At 48.5% G+C, this 22,732-nt stretch overlaps 2 protein-coding genes across 2 annotated transcripts in view; one reads left to right on the top strand and one right to left on the bottom strand.

Moving 5' to 3' along the window:
- Positions 1 to 7,344, top strand: part of LARP1 (La ribonucleoprotein 1, translational regulator) — a gene marked incomplete at both ends in the record, with an annotated part of 38,961 nt that extends 31,617 nt beyond the window's left edge. Inside the window, 13 exons of the mRNA XM_079542180.1 lie at positions 60 to 222; positions 500 to 644; positions 816 to 990; positions 1,495 to 1,664; positions 1,957 to 2,316; positions 3,038 to 3,161; positions 3,721 to 3,926; positions 4,024 to 4,130; positions 4,497 to 4,648; positions 4,965 to 5,109; positions 5,296 to 5,405; positions 5,879 to 6,006; positions 7,132 to 7,344. Of these exons, the coding sequence (XP_079398306.1) occupies positions 60 to 222; positions 500 to 644; positions 816 to 990; positions 1,495 to 1,664; positions 1,957 to 2,316; positions 3,038 to 3,161; positions 3,721 to 3,926; positions 4,024 to 4,130; positions 4,497 to 4,648; positions 4,965 to 5,109; positions 5,296 to 5,405; positions 5,879 to 6,006; positions 7,132 to 7,344 (2,198 nt within the window). The remainder of the gene's footprint in view (positions 1 to 59; positions 223 to 499; positions 645 to 815; positions 991 to 1,494; positions 1,665 to 1,956; positions 2,317 to 3,037; positions 3,162 to 3,720; positions 3,927 to 4,023; positions 4,131 to 4,496; positions 4,649 to 4,964; positions 5,110 to 5,295; positions 5,406 to 5,878; positions 6,007 to 7,131) is intronic.
- Positions 7,345 to 13,387: 6,043 nt separating this feature from the next.
- FAXDC2 (fatty acid hydroxylase domain containing 2) lies at positions 13,388 to 20,966 on the bottom strand (the record flags this gene model as incomplete). The annotated part of the gene is made up of 8 exons (XM_079542258.1): positions 13,388 to 13,544; positions 14,704 to 14,870; positions 15,601 to 15,706; positions 16,566 to 16,771; positions 17,123 to 17,244; positions 17,967 to 18,070; positions 18,174 to 18,265; positions 20,919 to 20,966. 8 exons carry the CDS (start codon positions 20,964 to 20,966, stop codon positions 13,388 to 13,390), a joined length of 1,002 nt encoding a protein of 333 aa, XP_079398384.1.
- Positions 20,967 to 22,732: the final 1,766 nt, after the last annotated feature.

The raw sequence follows: 22,732 nt of genomic DNA, 5'->3' as shown, positions 1-22,732 counted from the left end.
GTCTGGCAGATTTTGAGGCTCTGTGTTAACCAAGACGTTCCCTTGTTGGTGTCTTGCAGGGCACTTTGATTACCAGTATGGATACCGGAAATTTGAGGGCTCAGATGGCTCCCGCACCCAGAAGTATGCTAGCAACATCACTTACTACTTTGACAACATTAGCAGCACCGAGCTCTATAGTGTGGACCAGGAACTGCTCAAGGACTACATCAAGCGGCAGATGTAAGCACCACATCTCCCTGGTTGGATGTTCACCAATGGCCTCCCTGTAGATTGCATAGCTAATCTCTGGGTTAGGGTTAGAGCCAAGGCGTGTTTACTGTGTGCTGTGTATTTTGCAGCACCAGTTTGCTGCAGTCCTGAGTCGCTGCTGTTCAGCCTCACAAGAGCAGAAGCAGGGGGATTATTTCCACCGGGGGGGGGGGAGGGAGGGGGGGGTGGTGGTGGTGTCCTGAGGAAGGTGGCTGATCTGTCTCTCACTGATGTGTTGTCCACACAGAGAATATTACTTCAGTGTGGACAACCTGGAGCGAGACTTCTTCCTGCGTCGCAAGATGGACTCAGATGGATTCCTTCCCATCACCCTGATTGCCAGTTTCCACCGGGTACAGGCACTGACTACTGACATCAGTCTCATCATTAAGGTGAGGGCCAGGACAGGAAGGCTGAACCTTCTCTCTTGTCTGGCTTCTTGTTTTCTTGTCCTTGACTTGCTCCCTCCTCCTCTTGAATCACATAGGGAGGAAGGACTGAAGCTGAACCCCTCAGTATGCCAAAGCAGGGCCTTGAGCTGACCTGATTTTGCTTGGTTCTAGGCTTTAAAGGACAGCAAGGTGGTGGAAATTGTGGACCAGAAGATCAGAAGAAAAGAGCAGCCAGAAAAGTGGGCTCTGCCTGGCCCTCCTATGGCAGACTACACACAGACTGACTTCTCACAGTTCATCAACTGCCCCGAGTTTGTGCCCCGGCAAAGCTTCCAGAAGGAGACAGGTTAGTGTCTGGGGATTGTGGAGGGAATTGTGAGACCCAGCTTGGTGCCGCAGCAGGTCTGAGCCCCTGAGTGTCATGAGTGTTCCCCAGGACAGGGTTCTGCCTTTTGGTTTGTAGGCCTGAGTTTGAGTAGCCAAGTAGAGGATCTGATTGGTGCTGTTGTAAGAGTTCATGCAGAAGAACATCTCACTGGTACCAGGCTGTCATGGGAAAGTTTCTCCCAGAGCAACAAAATCACCACCTGCTTTAGGGCTCTCTACATATCTGGGAAACCCACACCTGCAAAGCTCTGTGGTCACCACCAGCATCACAGCCTTAACCAGAGGTTTTTTTCAGCACTCTGGGGCAATATGCTGGTGAGCAGGAATGTTCCTGCCTTAGTCATTGCCTGCTCATGTGTCCCACAAGCTCTGCTGCCAAAATAACTTCCTCTAAATCAAGTGCTTTATGTATGCTACCACTCAAGCCTCCCACTAAAGCATTTGTGGCTCTTGTTGGCTCTAGAGTCTGCTCCTGGCTCCCCACGTCCCACCAGTCCAGTCCCCACAAAAACAGAGGAAGTCAGTAACCTGAAGACAATGCCCAAGGGCCTGTCCACAAGCCTGCCCGACCTGGATTCAGAGACGTGGATTGAAGTGAAGAAGAGGCCTCGGCCCTCTCCAGCTAGGCCCAAGGTATGTGGCAATGTAGACATTGTGGTGGAGGCCTACTGGTTGTTTTTTCAGGGGCTGTAACCCTAAGTGAGCAGCAGGTTTCAGACCATGTAAGGTCTGTTCATCATGAGCGATGCCCCCATCTACTTTGGGGCTGCTCCTCAGTGACAGAGATATAAATAAGGTGTTCTCCCCAGACAGACAACTTCTGGCTGTCATAAAGAAACATGGGGCAAGAGCTGGGTCTCCCAGCAGTAGGCCTGTGCTCTGTGTGCTCTTTGTGCTGCATCACCTTTGCTCCTTCTACCCTTAGAAACCAGAGGAGTCAAAGACCCCACAGCAGCAGAAGCAAAAGGACCAAGATGAACCCGAGGAGTTGGACTTCCTTTTTGATGAGGAGATGGAGCAGATGGATGGCCGCAAGAACACGTTCACCGACTGGTCAGACGAGGATTCAGATTACGAAATTGATGATCGGGATGTGAACAAGATCCTCATCGTGACTCAGACGCCTCCATACCTACGCCGGCATCCTGGCGGAGACCGGACTGGCAACCACACATCCAGGGCTAAAATGAGTTCAGAGTTGGCCAAGGTGATCAATGACGGGCTGTACTACTATGAGCAAGACCTGTGGACAGAGCAGTTTGAGCCAGAGTACTCACAGATCAAGGTGAGAGAGGCTGATCTGAGGAGGGGAATTCACAAGGGGCACATGGCTCCTCCCAGGGAGGTATGGTGGGTTGGCCATGGTGATGGTTTGGGTTTGGTACAGCAGTTCCTGGCCCGGGACTGGGACAGAGCTCAGCAGGGACTGATCTTGCTGCAGAGCTCAGGATTCCTGGTTTCCAGTGTCATGCTGTGCTATGTTTGGGATAAATACAGCTCTGTAACGTGCTGTAAGGCTGCAGCCAGTAGACTGAGGTTCTGGTAACCAGGTGACCTGGAAAATGTGGTCCACTGATCTGCTGTCTGCCAGGGTCTTGGCTGTTCAAGACTGCAGTAGTGTATAGGCAGCGGCAGATGACTTGAGGGAGCTAGCTGTCTGCACTGCCTGTAGTGCCTAGTGCTTAATGGCACAGTCTCTTGAGACCTCAGTTACTGTTCATTGATGACTGGGACGCTTTTGGCCTGTGCTGTTCTCCATTTTTCTGCCAGTTTGCATAGGCTGGTGCTTCTTTTTATAGGAAACTCACCTGCCTCTCTGAGTTTGAGTCCCAGGTTGGTGACTCTTGCAATCAGGAACTTGCCCCAGGCTCTGGCAGTGACTGAAGCTGTATCTTGTGCTCAGCATTGTGGCTGTTGCACAAGCAGAGTGGTGGTCACAGCGAGCTGTTGAGATGAGGGGACAACAGAGTGTTTGGTTGCTTCATCATCTTCCTCTTCCAATGCAGCAAGAGGTGGAGAACTTCAAGAAGGTGAATATGATCAGCAGGGAGCAGTTTGATACTCTGACCCCAGAGCCCCCCGTGGATCCAAACCAGGAGGTCCCTCCTGGCCCCCCCAGGTTCCAGCAAGGTAAGACAATGTGGACAGGAATGGGTAGGACTGAATTTGTCCCCTTTCCTCTTGGTGAGTGGTCCTCAGAGGTTCAGAAATAGCTAGAGGGAAGCAAGTAGAGCCATAGCTGTTTATCTTTCCCAGTGGGGTGTTGTTCTCCCAGCTAAACGATTTGGAGTTCCAAAAGTAGGAGTGTCTCCACAGTGTGAGGAAATCTGGGCAGACTTCCATGAGGCTTTCCTCGTGGACCCTTCCATCTCATTGTCCCTTGCTGAGTATTTTAAAGGCAGTTATCTGCTGGGCCCTGCTTGCCTGTTGGTGGAATCTGATGCCCAGGCAGAGCACTGGTGTGATCTTCCCCTAGAAAGCAGATATTTTGCAGGGTCCCTGAAAGTGTCTGCTTTTCCTGCTGCCAGGCTTTGATTTCTCTGGTTGCAGACTGGCTTTGCAGTTGTTTGTCTCAGGAGTACTAGGATGTGTCCAAGAGATCCTAATCCAGTGGGTGCCCTTTGGCTGTAGTGATGCTCTTGTACTCAGAGATCAATTTGACCCAGCTTCGGGGGGTTTATCTCTGCAGTACCTACAGATGCTTTGGCTAACAAGTTGTTTGGAGTACCTGAACCTTCAACCATCGCCCGATCTTTGCCTACAACCGTACCAGAATCACCCAACTACCGCAATGCCAGGACCCCCAGGACCCCTCGCACACCTCAGCTGAAGGACCCTACACAGACACCCCGGTTCTACCCAGTGGTGAAGGAGGGCAGGACGATAGATGCCAAGGTAGGACCAGGGCTGGGGCGTGGGGTGGGAGGCCGGGACTTCCCAGGTGGGATGTGGAGAGGAAGCAAACATGTCCCTGATGTACTGTGTCTCACAGACCCCACGGAAGAGGAAGACAAGGCACAGTTCAAACCCCCCAATGGAGTGCCACGTGGGCTGGGTGATGGACTCCCGGGAGCACAGACCCCGAACTGCCTCCATCAGGTACTGGAGATGGAAGAATGGGATCATGGAGGGACCAAAAAAGGAAAGAGAGCAAGTGAGGGAAGGGCAGTGTTTGATCTCGTAGGGCAGGTCGCCTCTTAAGTGACTGCAGAAGGAGCTGGGACCTGTCTCATCCTAGAGGGAGCTGTGAAATTTTGCAGTTTTGAAATAATGAGATACAATTTATCTGGGAGTGTCGGTTTCTTTTCTAGTAGGATGCTCTGTAGCTCAGGTCCCAAACTTGGAGTGGATGCGGTCACAGGTGGGACAAACAAATGAGTGTTGCAGAGTGGAGCGTGACTCCACTGTGTTGTTTGTTGTCTGGTTACAAAGGAAAGGGGGTTGATGAGGCTCTCTTGTGTGCAGCTCCAGCCCCTCTGAGGGAACTCCAGCCGTTGGAAGCTATGGCTGCACCCCGCAGTCCCTGCCCAAGTTTCAGCATCCTTCCCATGAGCTGCTCAAGGAGAACGGCTTCACGCAACACGTCTACCACAAGTACCGTCGGCGCTGCCTTAACGGTAGGCATGTGGGGAGGGCTTCCTCCCACTGGGTGTGGGGCAGGGTGCTTGTGATCTGTTGTATAGGGGCATGGGGTATGGCAGCAGAGTCCACGCACAGTGGTAAATGGGGTCCTGGAGGACAAGCTTGCTGGTGGCAGATAATTCCTCATGGTCCAGAAAGTTAATGGTGTCCAATAATATGTATAAAATTTATACATATATAAATCTATATATATATATATAAAAGAAGACCTTCCTCAGTGAGATCCCCTGTGTCTGGCTGGTTCCCTGGGAGAAAGCATCTGTCTTGTAACCAGCCGTTCTTCCCAAACAGAGCGAAAGCGGCTGGGCATTGGTCAGTCCCAGGAGATGAACACGCTCTTCCGATTCTGGTCCTTCTTCCTACGAGATCACTTCAATAAGAAAATGTATGAGGAGTTCAAGCAACTGGCTGTGGAGGATGGGAAAGAGGGATACAGGTAAGAGAGGAAGAGCTGAATGGCCTTTTTTGAGATGGGATTGTGGGAAGGGTGTTTAGTCTTTGAAGGCTTGAAGGTAAGACCAGGACCACCTCGGATCGCATCCTTTTTCTGAGATGCAGCAGGGTTCTTGCCTAGGTGTTGCATGCACCAGTGTCTGAGCACCACATACTCTTCTGTTTCCAGGTATGGTCTGGAGTGCCTTTTCCGATACTACAGCTATGGGCTGGAGAAGAAATTCCGGCCAGACATATTTAAAGACTTTCAAGAAGAGACCATCAAGGATTATGAAGCTGGTAAGTGTCTCCTTTGCCTTCACCTGAGTTTAGCAGTGATGTTGCCTGGATGAACGTGTGCTCTTGTGCCTCCTTTTGTGACCTGGGGAAGGCCATGTAATTCTTTGTCTGACAGTGACAGGCTGTGACATCCTTGAGCCCTGCTGTCCTGCAGGTAAGAAATGCTCCTGCACAGAGCAGAGCTGCTTGCTTTGCAGGAGAGGGTGGAGTGAATATGGAGCTATGGGAATATGGAGCTAGATTGTGGAAAGTCACAGCTTTCCCACCACTCATTGTGGTCACCAATCCAGTCACAGAGCCTGGAGCCATTTCCCATCAAGGGTGCTGCCCTATGCTGATGTAGATTGCTTTCCTCCAGGTTCCTTGTATTTTGTCAGTGCCAACCAGTAGGACAGGTGGGCCCATGGGACAGGCAGTGAGGAAGCCCTGAGGAAAGACTTCTGACTCCTGGTTCAATTTTCTTCCCCCTCTAGGCCAGCTCTATGGGCTGGAAAAGTTCTGGGCCTTCTTAAAATATTCCAAAGCCAAAAATCTGGACATCAACAGCAAACTGCAAGAATACCTCAGCAAGTTCAAGCGCCTCGAGGACTTCCGAGTGGACGTGAGTAGAAACAGTGCCCCCACACACCACAGTGAAGGACCCCCACAGCTGCTCCAAGGCCTTTCCAAGGGCAGAGGGTTTCAAGACAGGGTTGCTGAGCACTGTGGCCAGGGGAGTCAGTGACACCTAGTGTCATAGTCCATCATTGCAGCTGGGCCAAGAACAAGCAGCCTCAGCACTTAAAAGTCTTGTGTCATCCTGAAGGATCCTGCATCGCTGAGACAGCAAAAGCTCAGAAGCCAGTCAGGGCTGAAATTTATTAAGAAGCCTCGTGTGCTTTCCTTTCCCTGGGAAGTGCAGGCCATTCTCTGTACCTTAGCTGGGCAGTGAGTGAGGCTGGATATAGCAGCATTGTGCTAGTGTTGCTGCCAGCTCAGGTACTCAGAGATCAGTTCAGGTACTGAACAGGAGCTGAGGAGCTAAGGCTTACGCACCATCCTTGGAGCACAAGGATATGAGCAGAGATGAGTGAAGGTTTGGAGATGTGGCTCAGATGGATGTGATGAATGCAGATAAACCATTGAGTAGGTAGAGGAGGATATCTGTTTGAATGGAGCAGCAGAGCTGCATGCACTGCCCATGCAGACACATGCTAGGTCTTTTCTTACTTCTTGGGTCTTTCATGTAATGTCTGAATCATCAATCAGACTTCCAGTTACTACTGACTTGATATCTCTAAAGCAAAGCAATTGCTGCAGGGTTTGAATACTGTACATCAGCTTCAGGGCAGCTCTCTGGGGAAATAGATGACTGCCTCTTCCCTGGTGATTTGGTGGGAGAGGAGAAAAATAGGAGGAAAGGGAGCCTTAATGGCTTGAGTGGAGCTGGCCTTGTGTAGCTTTGTCTCCCAGACTCCTGGACACTGTTCCTCTCAGGAGGAAGGAGGTGCCTTAAGCACAGGGTGACAGCTTGGTCTTTCTTGGAAGACTGTCAGCAATTCTGGCAGTGGTGGATTTGGAGAGGAGAGCAGCTGTCCCAGTACTGTGTGACGTGGGCAGGTATGTGTGTTCCCCATGGGTCAGAGGGGCTGCAGTCAGGAGCCTGCAGCAGGGATGCTTTCTGATCCAGGGGAGAGAATGTGCATTTGATAGAGACTGTGCTGATACTGGGGTGCTTCTGTTGCAGCCACCCATGGGAGAGGAAGGTGGACACAAGAGATACCCAACGACGTCAGGGGGAGATGGCAGGAAGCGCTACCCATCCCAGTCTTCCAGCAAAACGGTCAGCCAGTGCCCATCCAGCCAAGCCCACGCCTCGCCCAGTCAGCCTGCACAAGAGGATGCCAAAAACCTGAGCCAGCAAGTCCCTGCTGCAGAGTCGCAGACAGTGGGGAAGTAGAGAGGATGCAGCTTCTGCTTCCCACCAGGAGACGGGATGGGTTGTGGGGGACTGGCTCAGAGAAGAGGATGAGGGGTGTGATGGGAAGGGAGTTGGAATGTGGGTGCCCAGGAATAGCCTGCTGGGAGAAACTTCAACGCACATGATTTTTTTTCTCTTGTGGCTGGAAAGCAAAGACGAGTCGCATCTAAAACACCGTTTTGCTATTACAAACCTGACCAGAGCCAGACCCACCCCCACCAGATCCACCCTTTGCTTTTCCTTCTCATCCCTCCCCTCCTGTGCACACGCTCGTGTCTTAGTGTATCTTCAAAAAATATTCTGGCTGGGTTGGAAAGGGGAGATTTTTTTATTATTATTATATATATATATCAAGTTTTAAATTATTGCTAGAGGTTTGTCCAGATTTACCAAAACAAGTCCGCTCTGTGCAGCCCTGGTGACTCCTTTTTGTGTCCCCACCCCTTGGATCGCTGGGCAGCCCGGCCAGGAAGCTCGGAGGAGTGAGGTTCCCTCGCAGGGGCCGAAGCCACAGCATTGCAGTGCTGCGGAGCCTCTGATCTCCATGACCTGGCTGACATTTCCCATCCCATGTCTGGCAGTGCTTCTTCGACACCAACCGTCGCTAAAGGCACCCAGCCCTGTTGGTCTTCCCGGTCCGTCCTCCCCAGCGTCTTCATCTCCAACCTTCTCGCGGGTCTGGCTCTCCCTCTGCCCACCTCTTCTCCCTTCCATCACGGACAATTTGGAAATCAACCAAAGGACCTTTGCCAAGGATAGGTTTGTTGTGACTCCTTCCTGCAAGAATGGCAGCTGGGAGGCTGGCAGGCACCTGGACTTGAAATCTGCGTGGATGCCGCAGCCACCTGCCCAGGGCCCATTGCATGCAAAGACAGGACTTTGCTGAAGGAGCCTTCCTCTTCCTTTTCCCTTGGAAAAATGAAACAAACAACAACGAAAAAACACAATACCCCTGAAACAACAACAACAAAAACTCTAGAAAGACATCTTCCTTTGCTTTCTTCCTTGGATATATTAATTGAAGAAGAAAAAAAAAGAAAAAAAAAAACCACAAAAATACAAAAAAAAAAAAAAAAAAAAGTTGCCTTATGGTGGAGCTGGAATGGGGAGGCTCACTGGCCTCTCGTGCCCCAGGGCGTGCTGGGCGTTTGGCCCACACCCACAGACTCCTCCCGGGAGCCCACCTGCCCTGCAGCCTCCTCCAACCCACAGCTCCCTGGGACGCTCCTGCAGGGAAGGCACCGATGGCAGTCATACTCCAGACTTGTGCTCACCAAGTAGTTGAAGTCCTATGTTGTGTACATACTACTGTAGCATCCTCCCTGCAACGGTGACTGTGAGCTTGTGACATCGCTCGGCCTTTTCTGGGCAGCCTGGGTTGTGCCTGGGAGGTGGGCAGCGTCTGTCGAGGCAGCTGGAGGGACTTTGGTGCTGGGAGGGCAGGCAAGGCCTCATGCAACCCGATGCTGTTGTCTGATACACAGTGCAACTCCTGCTGCCAGCCAGTGAATCTTGCTCTATGTCCCAATAGGCAGTTGCCCATTGGAGGAGGGCTGTTGCCTGGGTAGCTGCACTGGGGGCTGTGACAATGTCCTGGGGGCTGTGCTGTGCAGCACCGGCTGGGCTGTGGCCAGCAAATCCTCCCCAGGTCCATATTGGTTGCATCCCTCACAAACAACGTGGCTGTGTGGGGGGGCATGGTCCAGGAGTGAGATTTGTGCCCCCGGCTCAGAGCACCTCTTCAGTGAGAGCTGCTTGCCCTGCTGCTCTGCTCTGTGCCCTGGGTCAGGACCTGTGCTTTGCAGCTGGCTTGGTTGAAACTCTGGCACGCTGTCCTCATGTGCTGTGAGCATGCTGTGTTTGCATGGTGCGGAGCGGGCGCTTGGTGGGCTGTGGAAAGATGCAGCTGATTGCATTGTCCTCTGCAAAATCAAAAGCTGGTAACGAACATTTCCCTAAAGTATTTTGAAGTCAGTACAGCACTGTGTCTTGTAGCTGCAGGAGGGAGCCGTGTCCTTAGGCTGTGTCTGTATGGCTGTGAGGCTTGCAGGTGGGAGTAACCAGGTGCTGAGCAGAACTCAAGGTGCTGAGATGGGCAAGGGGCTGGAGGTTGGAGTGGCTGCAGCTGCTTGCTGAATCCTGGCTGATGTTGCCTTCCTGAACTGACACTGCATCAAAGTCTTGCTTTATAGGTGAGGGAGAGGTACAGGTCTACAGGGCAGCTTTGTGAACTTGGGATTGAGAGCATAGCCAAGGGTTGAGTGAAACTGGGCAGCTGCTGCTTCACTGTTTCCTCATGGTGTGATCTTGTTCTGGTCTGTCTGCTGCTATCACAACGTTCTGCAGCTTGGTACTGCTTGGAGGCTGGGTTTGGGATGTTATGTCCAGGTCCTCAACTTGCTCTGGGTTTCCCAGCGTACGCAGGCTGGGCTGGCAATTAGCTTTGGTGTAACTGCAGCCTCAGCTGTTATGTCTGCATTTCTCTTCTCCTGTGAGCTGAGTTGGATCTCTATACAGTGCATGTGACAGGGCTTGGCCCTGCTTTGGAAAGGAAAAGCCTTGGAGCCTGGACTTGGGGTTGACCAAGGCTGTTAGAGAAGTTTTGATGGTTGCGTGCAAGTGGCAGCAGGTTTGAACGTGCTGCAAGTGGTCCTTGCTGCGTTCCCTGTGTTCCTCTCATTGGTGCGTGTTCTTTGGATGCCGATGAGCTGCTTTTGAGCAACAAACAAAACAGGAAACAAGGAGAAACAAACTCCTGCTGTGGAGATGTTCCTTGTGGAACAGACTGTGGAATTGTTTGGGTGATAGAAGAGGCAAAGAATGTCCCATAGAATTTTCCAGAACTTGAACTGATCTGAAATTATCCCTCTAATTTCTGAGGCTGAGGCTCTGTCTGGTCTTGGCACAGAAGAGTTTTCACCTCTGAGTCAGTGCTTGGTTGCATTGGTGTGGCTGAGGGTGGCTTTTGCAGGAGGTCAGAGGAGAGATCCCAGCCGTTGCAGTCTCTGTTAGGGGACAGCGAGCTGCGTGCTGCTGTGTGTCCTGTAGCATCTCCATGGGACAGCAGCATCTCCAGAGAATGAAGGGAAGGTGGAAACAAACAGCCTGCTCAGCTGGTGCCTGCTGCTGGGGCAGGAGGCAGCTGCTCTGTGCTGCAGGGCAGGTGATGACATCTGCAGGTACAGTGGAACTGCTCGAGGGCTGAGCTCTGCGTGGCTGTCTCGTGTCCTACAGCAGGCATGGGGACGGGGCTGCAGTGCTCCCCCTCTTGTGTGCACACCCTGCTGGTGCTGTGCAGCCATGTGCATCAGGCACTGTGCATCAGGCGTCGCTCGTGGCTCGCTCCGCCCCAGGGAAATAGGACAGCTGTCCAGAGTGTGGTTTTGCTTGGATCCCTCTTGTCCTCCTGCTGAGGAAGGAGTTTGGCCTTGCTTTTAGTTTGGATGCTTCATCACGATCATATATAATGATTTTTTTAAAATTGTTATAACCATCTGAGCAATCAGGTGCTCTTATTCCTGTGACTGCAATGCCACTTGCTGACCCCTGCATGGCTGCAGGCACTCGCAGCAGCTCCAAACCTCTGGCAGGGGTCAGCAGTAGAGCTGGACGGTGTGTTTCAGAGGAGACTTTGTTGCTTAATATGTTCATTTGGGGGGGAGGGGGGGAAAGGAAAGAAAGATGATAATAATAATAATAATAGTACTGCTGCTCCATTTGCCTGTCTGTCCCTCTCCCTGCTGCACCCCCCCGTCAGCAGCTTTTTGCTGTAGCCCGTGGGTTCCCTCGAGGTTTGGCAACTGCTCACATTGCTTCAGACTGGTGACTGTACTGTAACGATGATTTGTGAACCTCAGCATGCTGCCACGTGTCCACACATTCAGCGTGGCGGTGCAGAGGGGGCCTTTAGCTGTTAATGCCTTTCCAGTTATTTTATCAAAAGGAAAAGGAAAAAAAAAAAAAGAAAAAAGAAGAAAAAAAAAAAAAGAAAAAAGAAAAAAAAAAAAAAGAAAGAAAACTGTAAATGTAGCAAGCTGTGTTTGCAATGCTTATTTTCTCCTGTTTCCTCTGAGACTGGTTATGTCACTGTCACTGTTTAGAAATGGATGCTAGGCTCTTTTAGAGAGGGTTGCTACACTTGATGTTAAATGCCTCACTGACTCTTTTTTTTTTTTTTTTTTTTTTTTTTTTTAAAGTTTCCAATACAGGTAGAATGACTTTTTTAAAAAGCAAATTTTCATCTCAGTGGCACAGAGTGGGTGCCTGGAGGGCAGCATTTCAATGAGTAGTTTACAGCTTCACTTTCTGCAGACACTTGAACATAGGACCGACGTATCTGTGACAAGCACATCCCCTCAGTGGGGAGCTCCAGAAGAGCATGGACCGACCCAGGTACCACCGCCCCTCTGCAGCACTCTGGGTCACCCAAGGCCTTTGCTGCCCTCCTGTCCCCATCTCCCAGTGGCAGTCTTGTGGGTGGGCTGGGGACGGTGACAGCTGTCATGGGAGGGGTGCTTGCAGCACTTGGTCCCCGAGCCTCCCCGGTGCAGATGTATGCCCGTAGGGAAGGCAGCCCGCCCTGCTCCCCCCTTCCTCTCCCAGCCTGATCCGCTCCTGCTGGGGTTGGAAATCCTTGGATCTCACAAACCCTCGCTGAGTTGTACCCAGGGGAGGCTCTGCCTGCCTGCTCCGACTCGCTCAGGTCACGTGGGTAAGACCTCAGCCTCGGTGGCTGGGACAACAGGGCGATGGTTCGATGTGCTGGCCCTTCTCAGACTGGCTGTATCCCAACCTCAGCCTTCTGTTCCCCAGACTAGAAAGTGTGTGCAACCTTCTTCAGCCGCATTTATCGTAGAGACAAAATGACTCATCACAGACCATTTATCAGTTGGGAGGAAAATCTTGTTAATATGGCCCGCTGTACATGATCCATCTTCTGTCGATAGTACATAATCTTTGACCCATGTGCTAGGATCATCATCGCATATAAAAGGAAAAGAGAAAAATGTAAAATACTTGAATGAGAGCTTGTATTATAACATTAATATTATTCAGAGTATCTGCTTTCTAGGCTGATGTGATTCATTATTCTAGTAATGCTTTAGTCCTTTGTAATTTGTGGTAATTATGCTTTTTCCTTTTTAATACAAAAAAAAAATGTATAAAAATAAAAACTTCAAAAGACAGTGCGCTTTTGGTCTTCTGTTGTGCTAACCATTGTGTTTTCCACAGAGGGCTGTAGGCTCTGCTGATGGCTCTGGCTGGCGCAGGGTGGTTGGAGGATCTGGAGGACAGTGCAGGAAGAGCTGCTGCCATGAGCTGACACACGAGGCTTGCAAGTAGGAGCTGATGTAGCAGAACTTCTCAGTTGGATTTCAGGCTGAAGGGACCTCCTTGTGGGGACAGTGACTGAGAGGCTTCTTGTTTCCTCCCATATAATCTTAGCTCCAAATGTCTTTACCTTTCCTGTGGGAGAAACTCTACATTTGCAGAGGTTGGTTTGTGGAGTGTTGATGAGGATGAACAGCCCTGAAATCAGACCTGCATCTTAGAGAGTGGAAAAACTGCTGAAGGAAAAGCAGGCCTGTTACGTGCATGAAGGGGAGATGTCTGAAGCCATGTGGGCTTGATTCCTGTGTATGTAGTTACAGTGACCTTACTGGTATTGTTAGAGAATGCTGCTGGAAGAGGCCATGACATGGTCTATGAGAAGCTACAACCTTAACAGTGAAAATTCAGCAAGTCTTGAAACCACGTAGCCTAGAATTCATCTTACATGCAGGCAGCTGGAACCAAGAAGTAGTGCAGTGGTTTAGAAATACCTTTCTAGAGTTGTTTTTTCATGCTTTAGGTGGAGAATAACAGGCAGTACATGAAGTCATCTCAAGTATTGTGTTTAAGTTCAGTTTTGAGATTCATTACATGTGAATAATAACTTGTTTCACAAGTAAAATATTAGTGTAAATCATTGTCTCTTCCTCTCCTTATCCCTGGGCTCTGCAGGAGCTGCAGCCTGGAGGGTTCACCCTGCTCTCTTGGGTATATCAGGGATGCTTTTGGAGAGCGGGGTGAGGCTGAGGAGGACCCTGTGTCTCTCGTAGGCTTTGCTTTGTCTGAACACATCATCTGTTCCATGCAGATAATCCAACACTCCCAGGACTCCATAACACTGGTTGAACCTGGAAGTCAAACGGAGAATAAACATCACTGGAAGTTACTGAAGTTACCTCACCCTCCCTGTTCCCATCTCCTTTCAGAGCTCTGATAAGCCATTCACCTGATTGCTGCTGCTGTACCTGTCTGCTTCACAGCTCTGATGAACCCCTCGATCCATCGTTATCCAGGAATGGTGGCACTGAACAACTGCCTGAACCACTGCCCAGCAGCTCAGAGCTGTGGAAGCAGCTGGGCACCCACCTTGCAATGTTCTTGAGACCAGGCTGCCCAGAGACGTGGAGCTGCTGTGCTCCCAGCACTGCAGATGCTGGCACAGCCGTTCTGCCCAGACAGCATCTGAGCCGAGCTGCAGATGAAATGGTTGTTAACGAGAACTGGGCCCACGTTTTGGGTGTTGCTTTGCACTTAGGTTGCATCAGAACTACCACATCTTCTGTTTCTGCAGAAGCAAACTGCTTGAGGAAGTGTTTGTATGAATTTAATGCACAGCAGGGAGATGGAAACTGTTTTTCTTCTGTTTTGGTAAGTATCCCTGAACGCTGTACTGAAAGTTTGCTCTCTCTGGTGTAAAAGGGAGCTGGGAACCTTTGCCAAGGAGTGTTAACTGAGGCTGTTTGGCCAAGGCATTACCTGATCAACATCACTAACCTCAGCATATGGGAAAGATTCAGGGAGGCTCCTGCTGCAGATTTATTGTGCCATGTGATTCGCCACTGCTCTGTTTTGATTCTAGACCATACACAGTATCTTCTGAAGTTCCAGGAATAGCCTTGCATGGAACTGTCTGTGTTTGTGCTGGGGAACGTCCAGGTAATAGCTGCTACTTCAGACACTCCGTGCTTTCCTCCCGTGTCACCTTAGGACACTTGAAACACTTGGACTCGGCTGCTGTGCTTTAGATAAGCTCTCCAAGTCAGCTGATGGAGGGTAGATGTCAGTGAGGTGGATGGCAGTTGTGCGGGAAGGCAGCTTGGTTTGGAAACCAAAGCTCTGTTTAACTGCTCTAAGACCTGACAGCATTCTGATCTGCTGTTATGTGAACTAGATAGGTTTCTCTGCTTGTATGTGAAATGACGAAAATCACTTGGCTCTCAGAAAGGAGCTTTGTCTGCAGGCAGTGACAGGGCACAGGAAGGAGGAGAAAGGGAAGCTGGGACGTACTTGAGGTGATGGAAGTCGTGGAATTCTGGTGATGGTAGGAAGGGCAGGTGGTAACCGCAGTGCGAAATGCTCGTTGTTACAAGAGCAAGGGAGAACCACGCTGTGATTGAAACCATGTGAGACCCCATGAGCATTGGGCCAGTCATGACAGGCAGCGTGTTGGAGAGCTAGAAAAGAGAAGTAGAACCACCTCGTTAATGGGACCACAACGAGCAGGCTGTCCTTTAGGGGCTGAACTGTTTCACCTGGGTCTGTTGGTTTTGTACAAGCAGCATAAAGGGCAGAGCTGAAAATACCAAAACTACATAATCATCAAAGATACAATTGTACTCTGAGCCAACTCAGGTTTACTCGCTGTGGAATACAGTCAGTGCCCCAGATCCCTAAACTTGCAATAAAAGATTCTTGGGAAAGCAAGCTGTAAAAAGGTTCTAAGTCCACGTGATGTGTGGACACGTGCAGCAATGTGATGATTGTGTTCTCCCAGTGGCACGAATAGCTGTCAGTGCCCAGATCACAAGCTTACTGCACCAAAAAGTCATTCTTAAGACAAAGTCTGTCAGAGGGAGACTCTCAGAGCTGCTGGAGCAGTTTGGGCCTCTTATTAACAGGAGATGGTATTTAGAAGTGGAAGCTCTGTGCTCAAGGAAACACCATTCAGACTTTTCCTTACTACCTGAGGCCCTTGTATTTGTGCTCTCAAAGCTGGTGAGGTGCAGTACAAACAGGCACTGCAGCACTTCTACAGCTAGGCTTCCTGGTAATGCAGCTTAACTTCTTCTAAGAAAGAAGATTCCAAGGAAGCATTTGCTCTGCTTCCCTTACCGCTGCTCCTCATCCCATGGAAACTGCACTCCGTGCAGGAAGTGGAAGGTGAGCATGGGAGAATCCACTTACTATGTGTTCTAATGGGTGAGCATAAATGGAGACCACGCCAATGGGGGCTGTCCATTCGTGGTGCTTCTTGTGGATGTGCTTGTACAGGAGTGGGAGATGAACGAGCCTAAGTAGAGAAAAAAAAGAAATGCAGTTTTGCACCCCATAAGAAGGGAATGCAGAGTAACAGAACATCTCCCAGAGACTTGCTTGTGTCCATCTAAAACAGATCTTAGAGCTGGGAGTGGCAGTGTAGGATCTGTGGTTTCCTCTCGTTAGCATCAGCCCTCATCCAATGGTTTCACTGTCTGCTGGTTGATGTTAAACTTAAGTTCTGATACATCCCATAAAACCAAGTCTATGAAAGACTGATTTGCTCAGACTTGGGAGCACATTTTAGTGAAAGACTCACTTCATATTCTCCATATTCTGACTTTTCCGACTGGCAGCAATTAGAGACAGGATTTTAAGTTTCCTGGGCCCTTAGTAAGAAATGGCCTCTTGTGTTTTCTTTCACCATTGCCCAAAAGGAAAATCTCTGTATTTCTGAGAATGCTGCGCTTGCTTCTGCATGGTCTTGCAGACTTTTTCCTTCCTTGCTTCAATTTTATCTTCTACTACTGGAGTAAATGGTCAGAATGCCTGTAGTGTTGGGAGCTAGGCTATGTTTTGTAGGTGCTGTTCAGGTGAAGAGGACATCAGTCTCTGAATTCTTAAGCTTTTTTTCTTTCAGGATGCTCCCATTCTCCTCTTTTCAAATAAAATAGCTCTTTTTCTCTTCCTAAGCTGCCATTTCTGTAGTTTTTACCCATTTTTGCTCCCTGTAGTTCCTAGCAGCATTGCAGCAGCTAAGCCTCAAGCAATAAGGATGGGTTAAATACAAGACTGATGGAAGAGGGTGAACCAGGACCATTCCTGTTTCAAGAGATGGGTGTAAGCTTAACAGCATGGGCACAAACCAGAGTCCTGATCTGCGCTCAGCTCACCTGTGTGAATAATAGAAGAGGATTTCCTCTATTAAGGTAAAGATGCTCAGCTCCACAAGAAACCATTGGAAAGTGGGTAATTCCTTGCTGAAGGTGTTGCCCCACCATTTCATTACACAGAACATGGGCACGAGCATGGGAAGGGAGACAAAGAACTGATTAAACAGCGCTGTGTAGATGGCTTGTCGCAATTTCTGTGTGTCCACCTGCAAAAAAGAAGTCAGGATTCCGGGCTATAGCAGAAGCACAGTGGCTTTAAGCTGGAAGACAAAGAGCTTTGAGATTTGTTGGCTGCTTTCATTAGGTAGCTGTAGGATCAACTTGTTAACAAGTGGGCTATCAAGACCTGATCAGCAGCCTAATTACAAGAACTGCCTTCCTCTGCAATAGATATACAATACTTAGCACATGAGCCTGTCTTTAGAATCAGTCTTCAAAGCTGAAAAGGGAGCTATCTGCTTGGAAGAGAAAAGCATAAGTGCTTCTTCTCCCCTTTCCTGACCTAACAGACTGCAAGAAGTATTTAGCTAGCAGAAGCAGCACACAGAAATACTTACAGGATCATTCTTGCCCAGCTGAATGCGATACCGAGTAATGAAAGTTGGCTTTCCTGTTACATCAGCCACCATAAGGATTCCATTGAAGCACCAAAAAGCAAGGCTAGGAACCAATGCAGCCCCTGTGACGTGAGGAAGAGACAGATACTTAAATACCTTGGGAGCTGTGGACAGATTAAAAAAAAAAAAAGAAAAAGTAATTGTATCCAGAGGACTTCACTAGGAGCTACGTGTGCTGGGTCCCCTGCACTGTGATGCTTTAAAATAGAACGAGCAGGTTCTGAAACCCAGTTTAGATCTAGGGAATGGTGAGGAAATTAAACTGCATAAATGCCCCGTAGGCTAAAATTTGCCAAAACTGTGGGCTTTTCTGGGAGAATGGGGAAACTACCTCATGGTTGACGTTTAAATACACTTTGGATAAGTTTGGGTTGATCCTTGGGACCTTGCAACATCCCTGCTAAGCTTGTTCACCAGCAGTTAATCACAGATGGAGAAGGGTTGTGTATGCACTACAGCAAGCGTGAAATTCACTAATTTCACTTCAACTTTCAGAAATTAGTTCTACTGAGTGATTCATTTCTCACAGGAGCAAAGAGCATGTCTACGTAAGGAAGCCATTTCTATGCTTTCAGCAGCAGCAAAAAGATCAAATTCTTAACCTGTGTAATGGGTCTAATGAGGAATCACTCCAAAGCAGCACGGATGTGCCGTCAGCTGTAGCTGGCATGGAAGGCTACGTGTGTTCTCAGTGAGTTGGGGATGGCACACCCGTGTTCCAGTTTAGATGCACTGCACGGATGGTTCTTAGCACAGCAAAGGGTTGTAAACCTGAGGAACTCACCAAAGAGGAAAAGTGACCATTCCCTTCCCTCAAACAGGTAGTAAAGCTTCAGCCACGTTGTCTGCCAAAAGTAGCCTGAAGTATCCCAGATCTTTTGCACGCACCTGTGGGAACAAGTGTTCTTAGTCACTCATCTGTTCACAGCCCGTTTATCCCCTCTACACAAAAACACTTCTCCTCAAGCCTCTTTTGTCTGAGCAATCTTACCAAGAAACAGAGTTCATTAAGGCAGTGAATATGAGCAGGACTGAGCCAAGGACAAGGGCAGACATCTTCACAGCAGCCCAGAGCTTCTCTTCCTGTGCACAAGCAATGAGAGTTAAGTTCACGCTGCTGTGCTATACTAGAGCTTTTGTCTTTGAAACGTATGTGGTACAGGTTGTCTCATATCAGCCTGTATTGTTTTACACTCTGAAGAACACGATAACAAAGCTGTTAAGGACCACGGAATTTTCTCTCCCCATTTTTATTGGATAGATTTCTCGGTACCTGAACTGTGCTACAAAGGGCTTCTGGACAACTCAGAACACTAGGAATGGAAGACAGAGGGGTAAGGAATGCTGCTGCATCACAGCACCTCTGCCACCCCACCAGTCTGTTCTTCCTGCCAGCATGCAATGGGCTTTCCCCCTGCAGTCACGATGAACTGCTGTGCTCAGGTGATCTGGAGCTACTGTCTCAGCTCCCTTTTCAGCTTTGAAGACTGGTTCTAAAGACAGACTCGTGCTCAGAAGCTTATCCTTTCCCCCATAACAGAGGTCTAACACAGGACGTTACGTTGCCTTGTGCTGTGCCTTTCGCCCATCACAGATAGAACTCAGTTCTAGTACTGGGAGTACAGCTGGTCTGGAAGGCACCATGTGCCACCTATACAGAACAACTGCACAACAACAAGGAGTTCAAACACACAGCTTCTTGAAAGTACAGCATTCTCTAAATCCTTGCTCTCAGTCACAGAAATGTTATCTGCTGGTGGAATCTCCCTGCGTGCAGTGGGAGAGCACTGCGATGTTAACGTGATCCTTTAGCACAGTAAGGACTTGAACTTCTCAAAGCAACAATGAGGAAATTATCAGAGTCCTTTTGATTTTAGGAATAGGAATATTCAGAAAGCAGTATTCAATATAGTTGAACAAATATATTGAAATAGATTGAGTAAATATTTTAAAGTATTTATCAAATATACGACAAATACATAATTAACGATTTGTCTTCTAGCATAGCCCCAGTTGGAATTGACTCTGGAGTTCAGAAATCTTAGTTTGAGTTTTCTCAGGTGAGTATGCATTATATTTATTGGCAGGATGACTAAAAAACAAATGCAATTCAAAACTATACAGTGTAATAACCAGGTAGTGCCTTGTGCATAACTCTGTCCTTCCTGTTTTTATTGGTACGTTGTGCTGTAAAAACAGACCAGAGTAAAAATAGCATGATTCATAGCTGTTGTCCTGGTCCTCTCCCAGCAGAGAGGACAAACAAGAGAGGCAGCTCAGGAGTAGCTGTTGAATACAGGTGTGTTTTGGGTAATGCAATACGGAGGAACCCTCTCAACACAGCTCTCAGCATTAGGAGCTCTTTTGGGTTCTGTATCAGCTACAGAATATTAAACATTGCCCAGAACTTGTCAGCAATGTTTATCCGTCCCAGGACAGAACTTTGCTCGTTAGCAATGAAACTTTCCTCACTGAAACAAACATTTGTTCCTATCATCTCAGTTTTTTGTCAAGCTGGCAACTGAGGAGAAAGTCATTTCCTGGACTCTTGCCCTACAGCTTCGTGGCAATGAGCCCTACAGGCCTACTCTAAAAGCAATACAATCATTTCCCAGCATTATCAGTGGGTGACTCCACCAGGAATGCAAGGCTGGCAAAAGTCACCTGTCCCAGCTCCACACAGTACGTGCTGGGTTCGGGGCTGGACATTTGCTCTCACAGGTCACACGCTTCCAGTTGTATCCACGTTGTCCATGTTACAGTAATGTATGCTGATAGTAGATAAGGATTTCTGAATCTTTAAAGCCTGAAGCACCATCTGGGTATTCTTCAGGGGAAAAAAAAAAGTATAAAAAGCCATAAAATACTTTGAGTCTTTTAACAGAACTCTATCCTACAAATCCTTCTTTCTCCTGAGATGACAGACACACCAAAGAAAAGCTCCCAAGTTTTAGAGGGTTGGAATTCTTAGTTAGAGCAAATGACATTTGATTCTTGAGTGTCCTCCAGCTGAAGATCTCAAAGATTCACAAAAATGAATGACTCCTGATCCACCTGCTTTGAGGCAGGACGTGGAGCAGCCAAGTTCAGCACTTCAGCTATTTTCAAAGCTTTCTGATAGAAACTGTTTTGTTTGGAGGCTGTGCTTTTACCACCCGCGAGGAAGTGATTACATTAATGAATCCCATGCACTATAATTACATGAGCTGTGGGGACAGAGAAGTTCACATTAAAAAAAAATCTTGTTCATCAAGTCCAAGTGCTAACACCCTGTTTCTCTTCATGCAAGCAACACCTCCAGAGAGGTTTCCAAACTCTGACCCACTGATCAAAGGCCTTGTACAATTTGCTAAATAGCTGGAGTGCCAACTGGAGTTCCTACCTGCAAGGTAAAGAGACTGGGGCACACCAGCTGGGAACCAGGCTGTTCAGCAGCACCACTTTTGGCACTGGGCACAGTCAGGTGGCACAGTTTCTGGCTATGTGGAATATTATGCTATCTTGCCATGCAAGCAACTATAAGAGGCTTTTCACCACTCAGCGCTACAGCTGCGGTTCACTGGGAGGAAAAAATGCTGGGAAAATGTTTCCGTATGATGAGTGATGACCTCCTAATTGTGCTGAAGTGGTCAGAGTTGATGAGTGTGTTGCTGCTCTTAAAAGGTTATTCAGCTCATCCAGCTTTCCAAGGCACCTGCTCAACACTTCCTTTAAAAGATGGACTTTGAGTCTTTACCTGCTCCTGATGTGCAGCCATGGTGGAATACCCGGAGTCTCTCTTCATCTGAAATAAGAAGTGAGCTGAGTGAGCTTTGTACAGCTGCAGGGTGGAAGAATGCACCACTAACAACAGCAAATCACTTCATCTGCAAGTTTAGTTGCAAAACTGAGGTATTTACTCTCTGTGCCCTGTCTGTCCTTTATTATTGTACAAGAAAAAAAACCTCTATAAAAAGCCTTACAAAAGTTCCCTTATTTCCTGAGGTGAGTTAAGTGTTTTACCATAATGCTGATGGGGATGTAAGGGTAGCAAACTAAAATGGAAGAACAGCCCAAACCAAAGCTGGTGTGCTGCAGTACAGCTCTCTCCCTCAATCTGTCCCAGAAACACACTGCACTCTGTAGGAACTGCCCTGCAAAGGCTGACAAGCAAACGATGACATGAGACGACTGCTCTACTATAAGGCAGGAATGCTGCTGAACTGACATCGATGAAAACCAAAAAACCTGACTACTACAATGTGAGCTTGTGCCATGAAGTATTAATGCAGCAGAGCACCGTGCAGCCCTCACCCACGTGGCAGAGGAACTGGAAGATACAGCCCCAGAGCATGGTGAGAAAATCATCACTGCTTTAAGTCCAGCCGTGGTTGATAATGACTGAAATAGCTGTCAGTTTCAGGATTAAAACCCAAAGGGCAGGTGGCTGCCTCACGATAGACCTCCTTGCACTTGGCTCTGACTGGACTGTTTATTGTCACAGAATCACAGAATTGCAGGGGTTGGAAGGGACCTCCAGAGATCATCGAGTCCAACACCCTGCCAAAGCAGGTTCCCTACAGCAGGTCGCACAGGTCGGCATCCAGGCAGGTCTTGAACATCTCCAGAGAAGGAGACTCCACCACCTCCCTGGGCAGCCTGTTCCAGTGCTCCGTCACCTCACTGTAAAGAAGTTCTTGCTCATGTTTGTGCAGAACTTCCTATGCTGCAGTTTCCGGCCGTTTCCCCTTGTCCTGTCTCCACTCACCACTGAAAACAGTCCGGCCTCGCCATTCTGCCCCCCACACCTTAGATATTTATAGACCTGGATCAGGTCCCCTCTCAGTCTTCTTTTCTCAAGGCTGAACAGACCCAGTTCACTCAGCCTTTCTTCATAGGAGAGATGCTCCAGGCCCTTCACCATCTTTGTGGCCCTCCGCTGGACTCTTTCCAAGAGTCCACTTCTGAATTTAGCAAAGAACAAAAGGAAGGAATCAAGCACGAGGTTGAAGGAGCTGCTGGGTCTGAACTGCTCTCCTTGGCCACAGAAAGACCAGTTTCAGGAGGTGTGCTGTGCCTGCCATAGAGATTATTGCGTAGCTGTTTTCATATTGCTGCACTCTTATCATAAACTGTAATTAGCGAAAGCTAAGAGGACATTCCATAAGGTTTTCTTGGTTTCACACAGACATTAAGAAAAAAGCACGTGAATTCTAATAACATGAATTACAGATTTACTGAGTATGGCACAATTTGAGCTGTTTTGCTTTTCATACTTGGAACAATAATGAAGCACAGACAAACTATGTTACCTAAGGTAACAAATGAGTGTACAAAGAAGACTCCAAGGCACCTGTATAAGGTACAAACAGTTAGAAAATGGCTAGTTAGAGAGATGATGTTTCGTTACCTTTGTGATGATAGCAAGCGCCTTGGGAGTATTCTTGCAGTGTTTCAGACAGGAGGAATACACTGCCAAAAAGAAACCATCATGTTATCCAGGAGCCTGGACTACAGCTTTCTGAGTACAGCCTCACAAATGTGACTCTGTCTATTCTCTGTCTATTCACA

Source organism: Tetrao urogallus (genome assembly GCF_951394365.1).
Source record: "Tetrao urogallus genome assembly, chromosome: 14".
Taxonomy (NCBI): domain Eukaryota; kingdom Metazoa; phylum Chordata; class Aves; order Galliformes; family Phasianidae; genus Tetrao; species Tetrao urogallus.
Note: the sequence above shows the minus strand (reverse complement) of the source record. Positions and strands in the feature narration are given on the sequence as shown.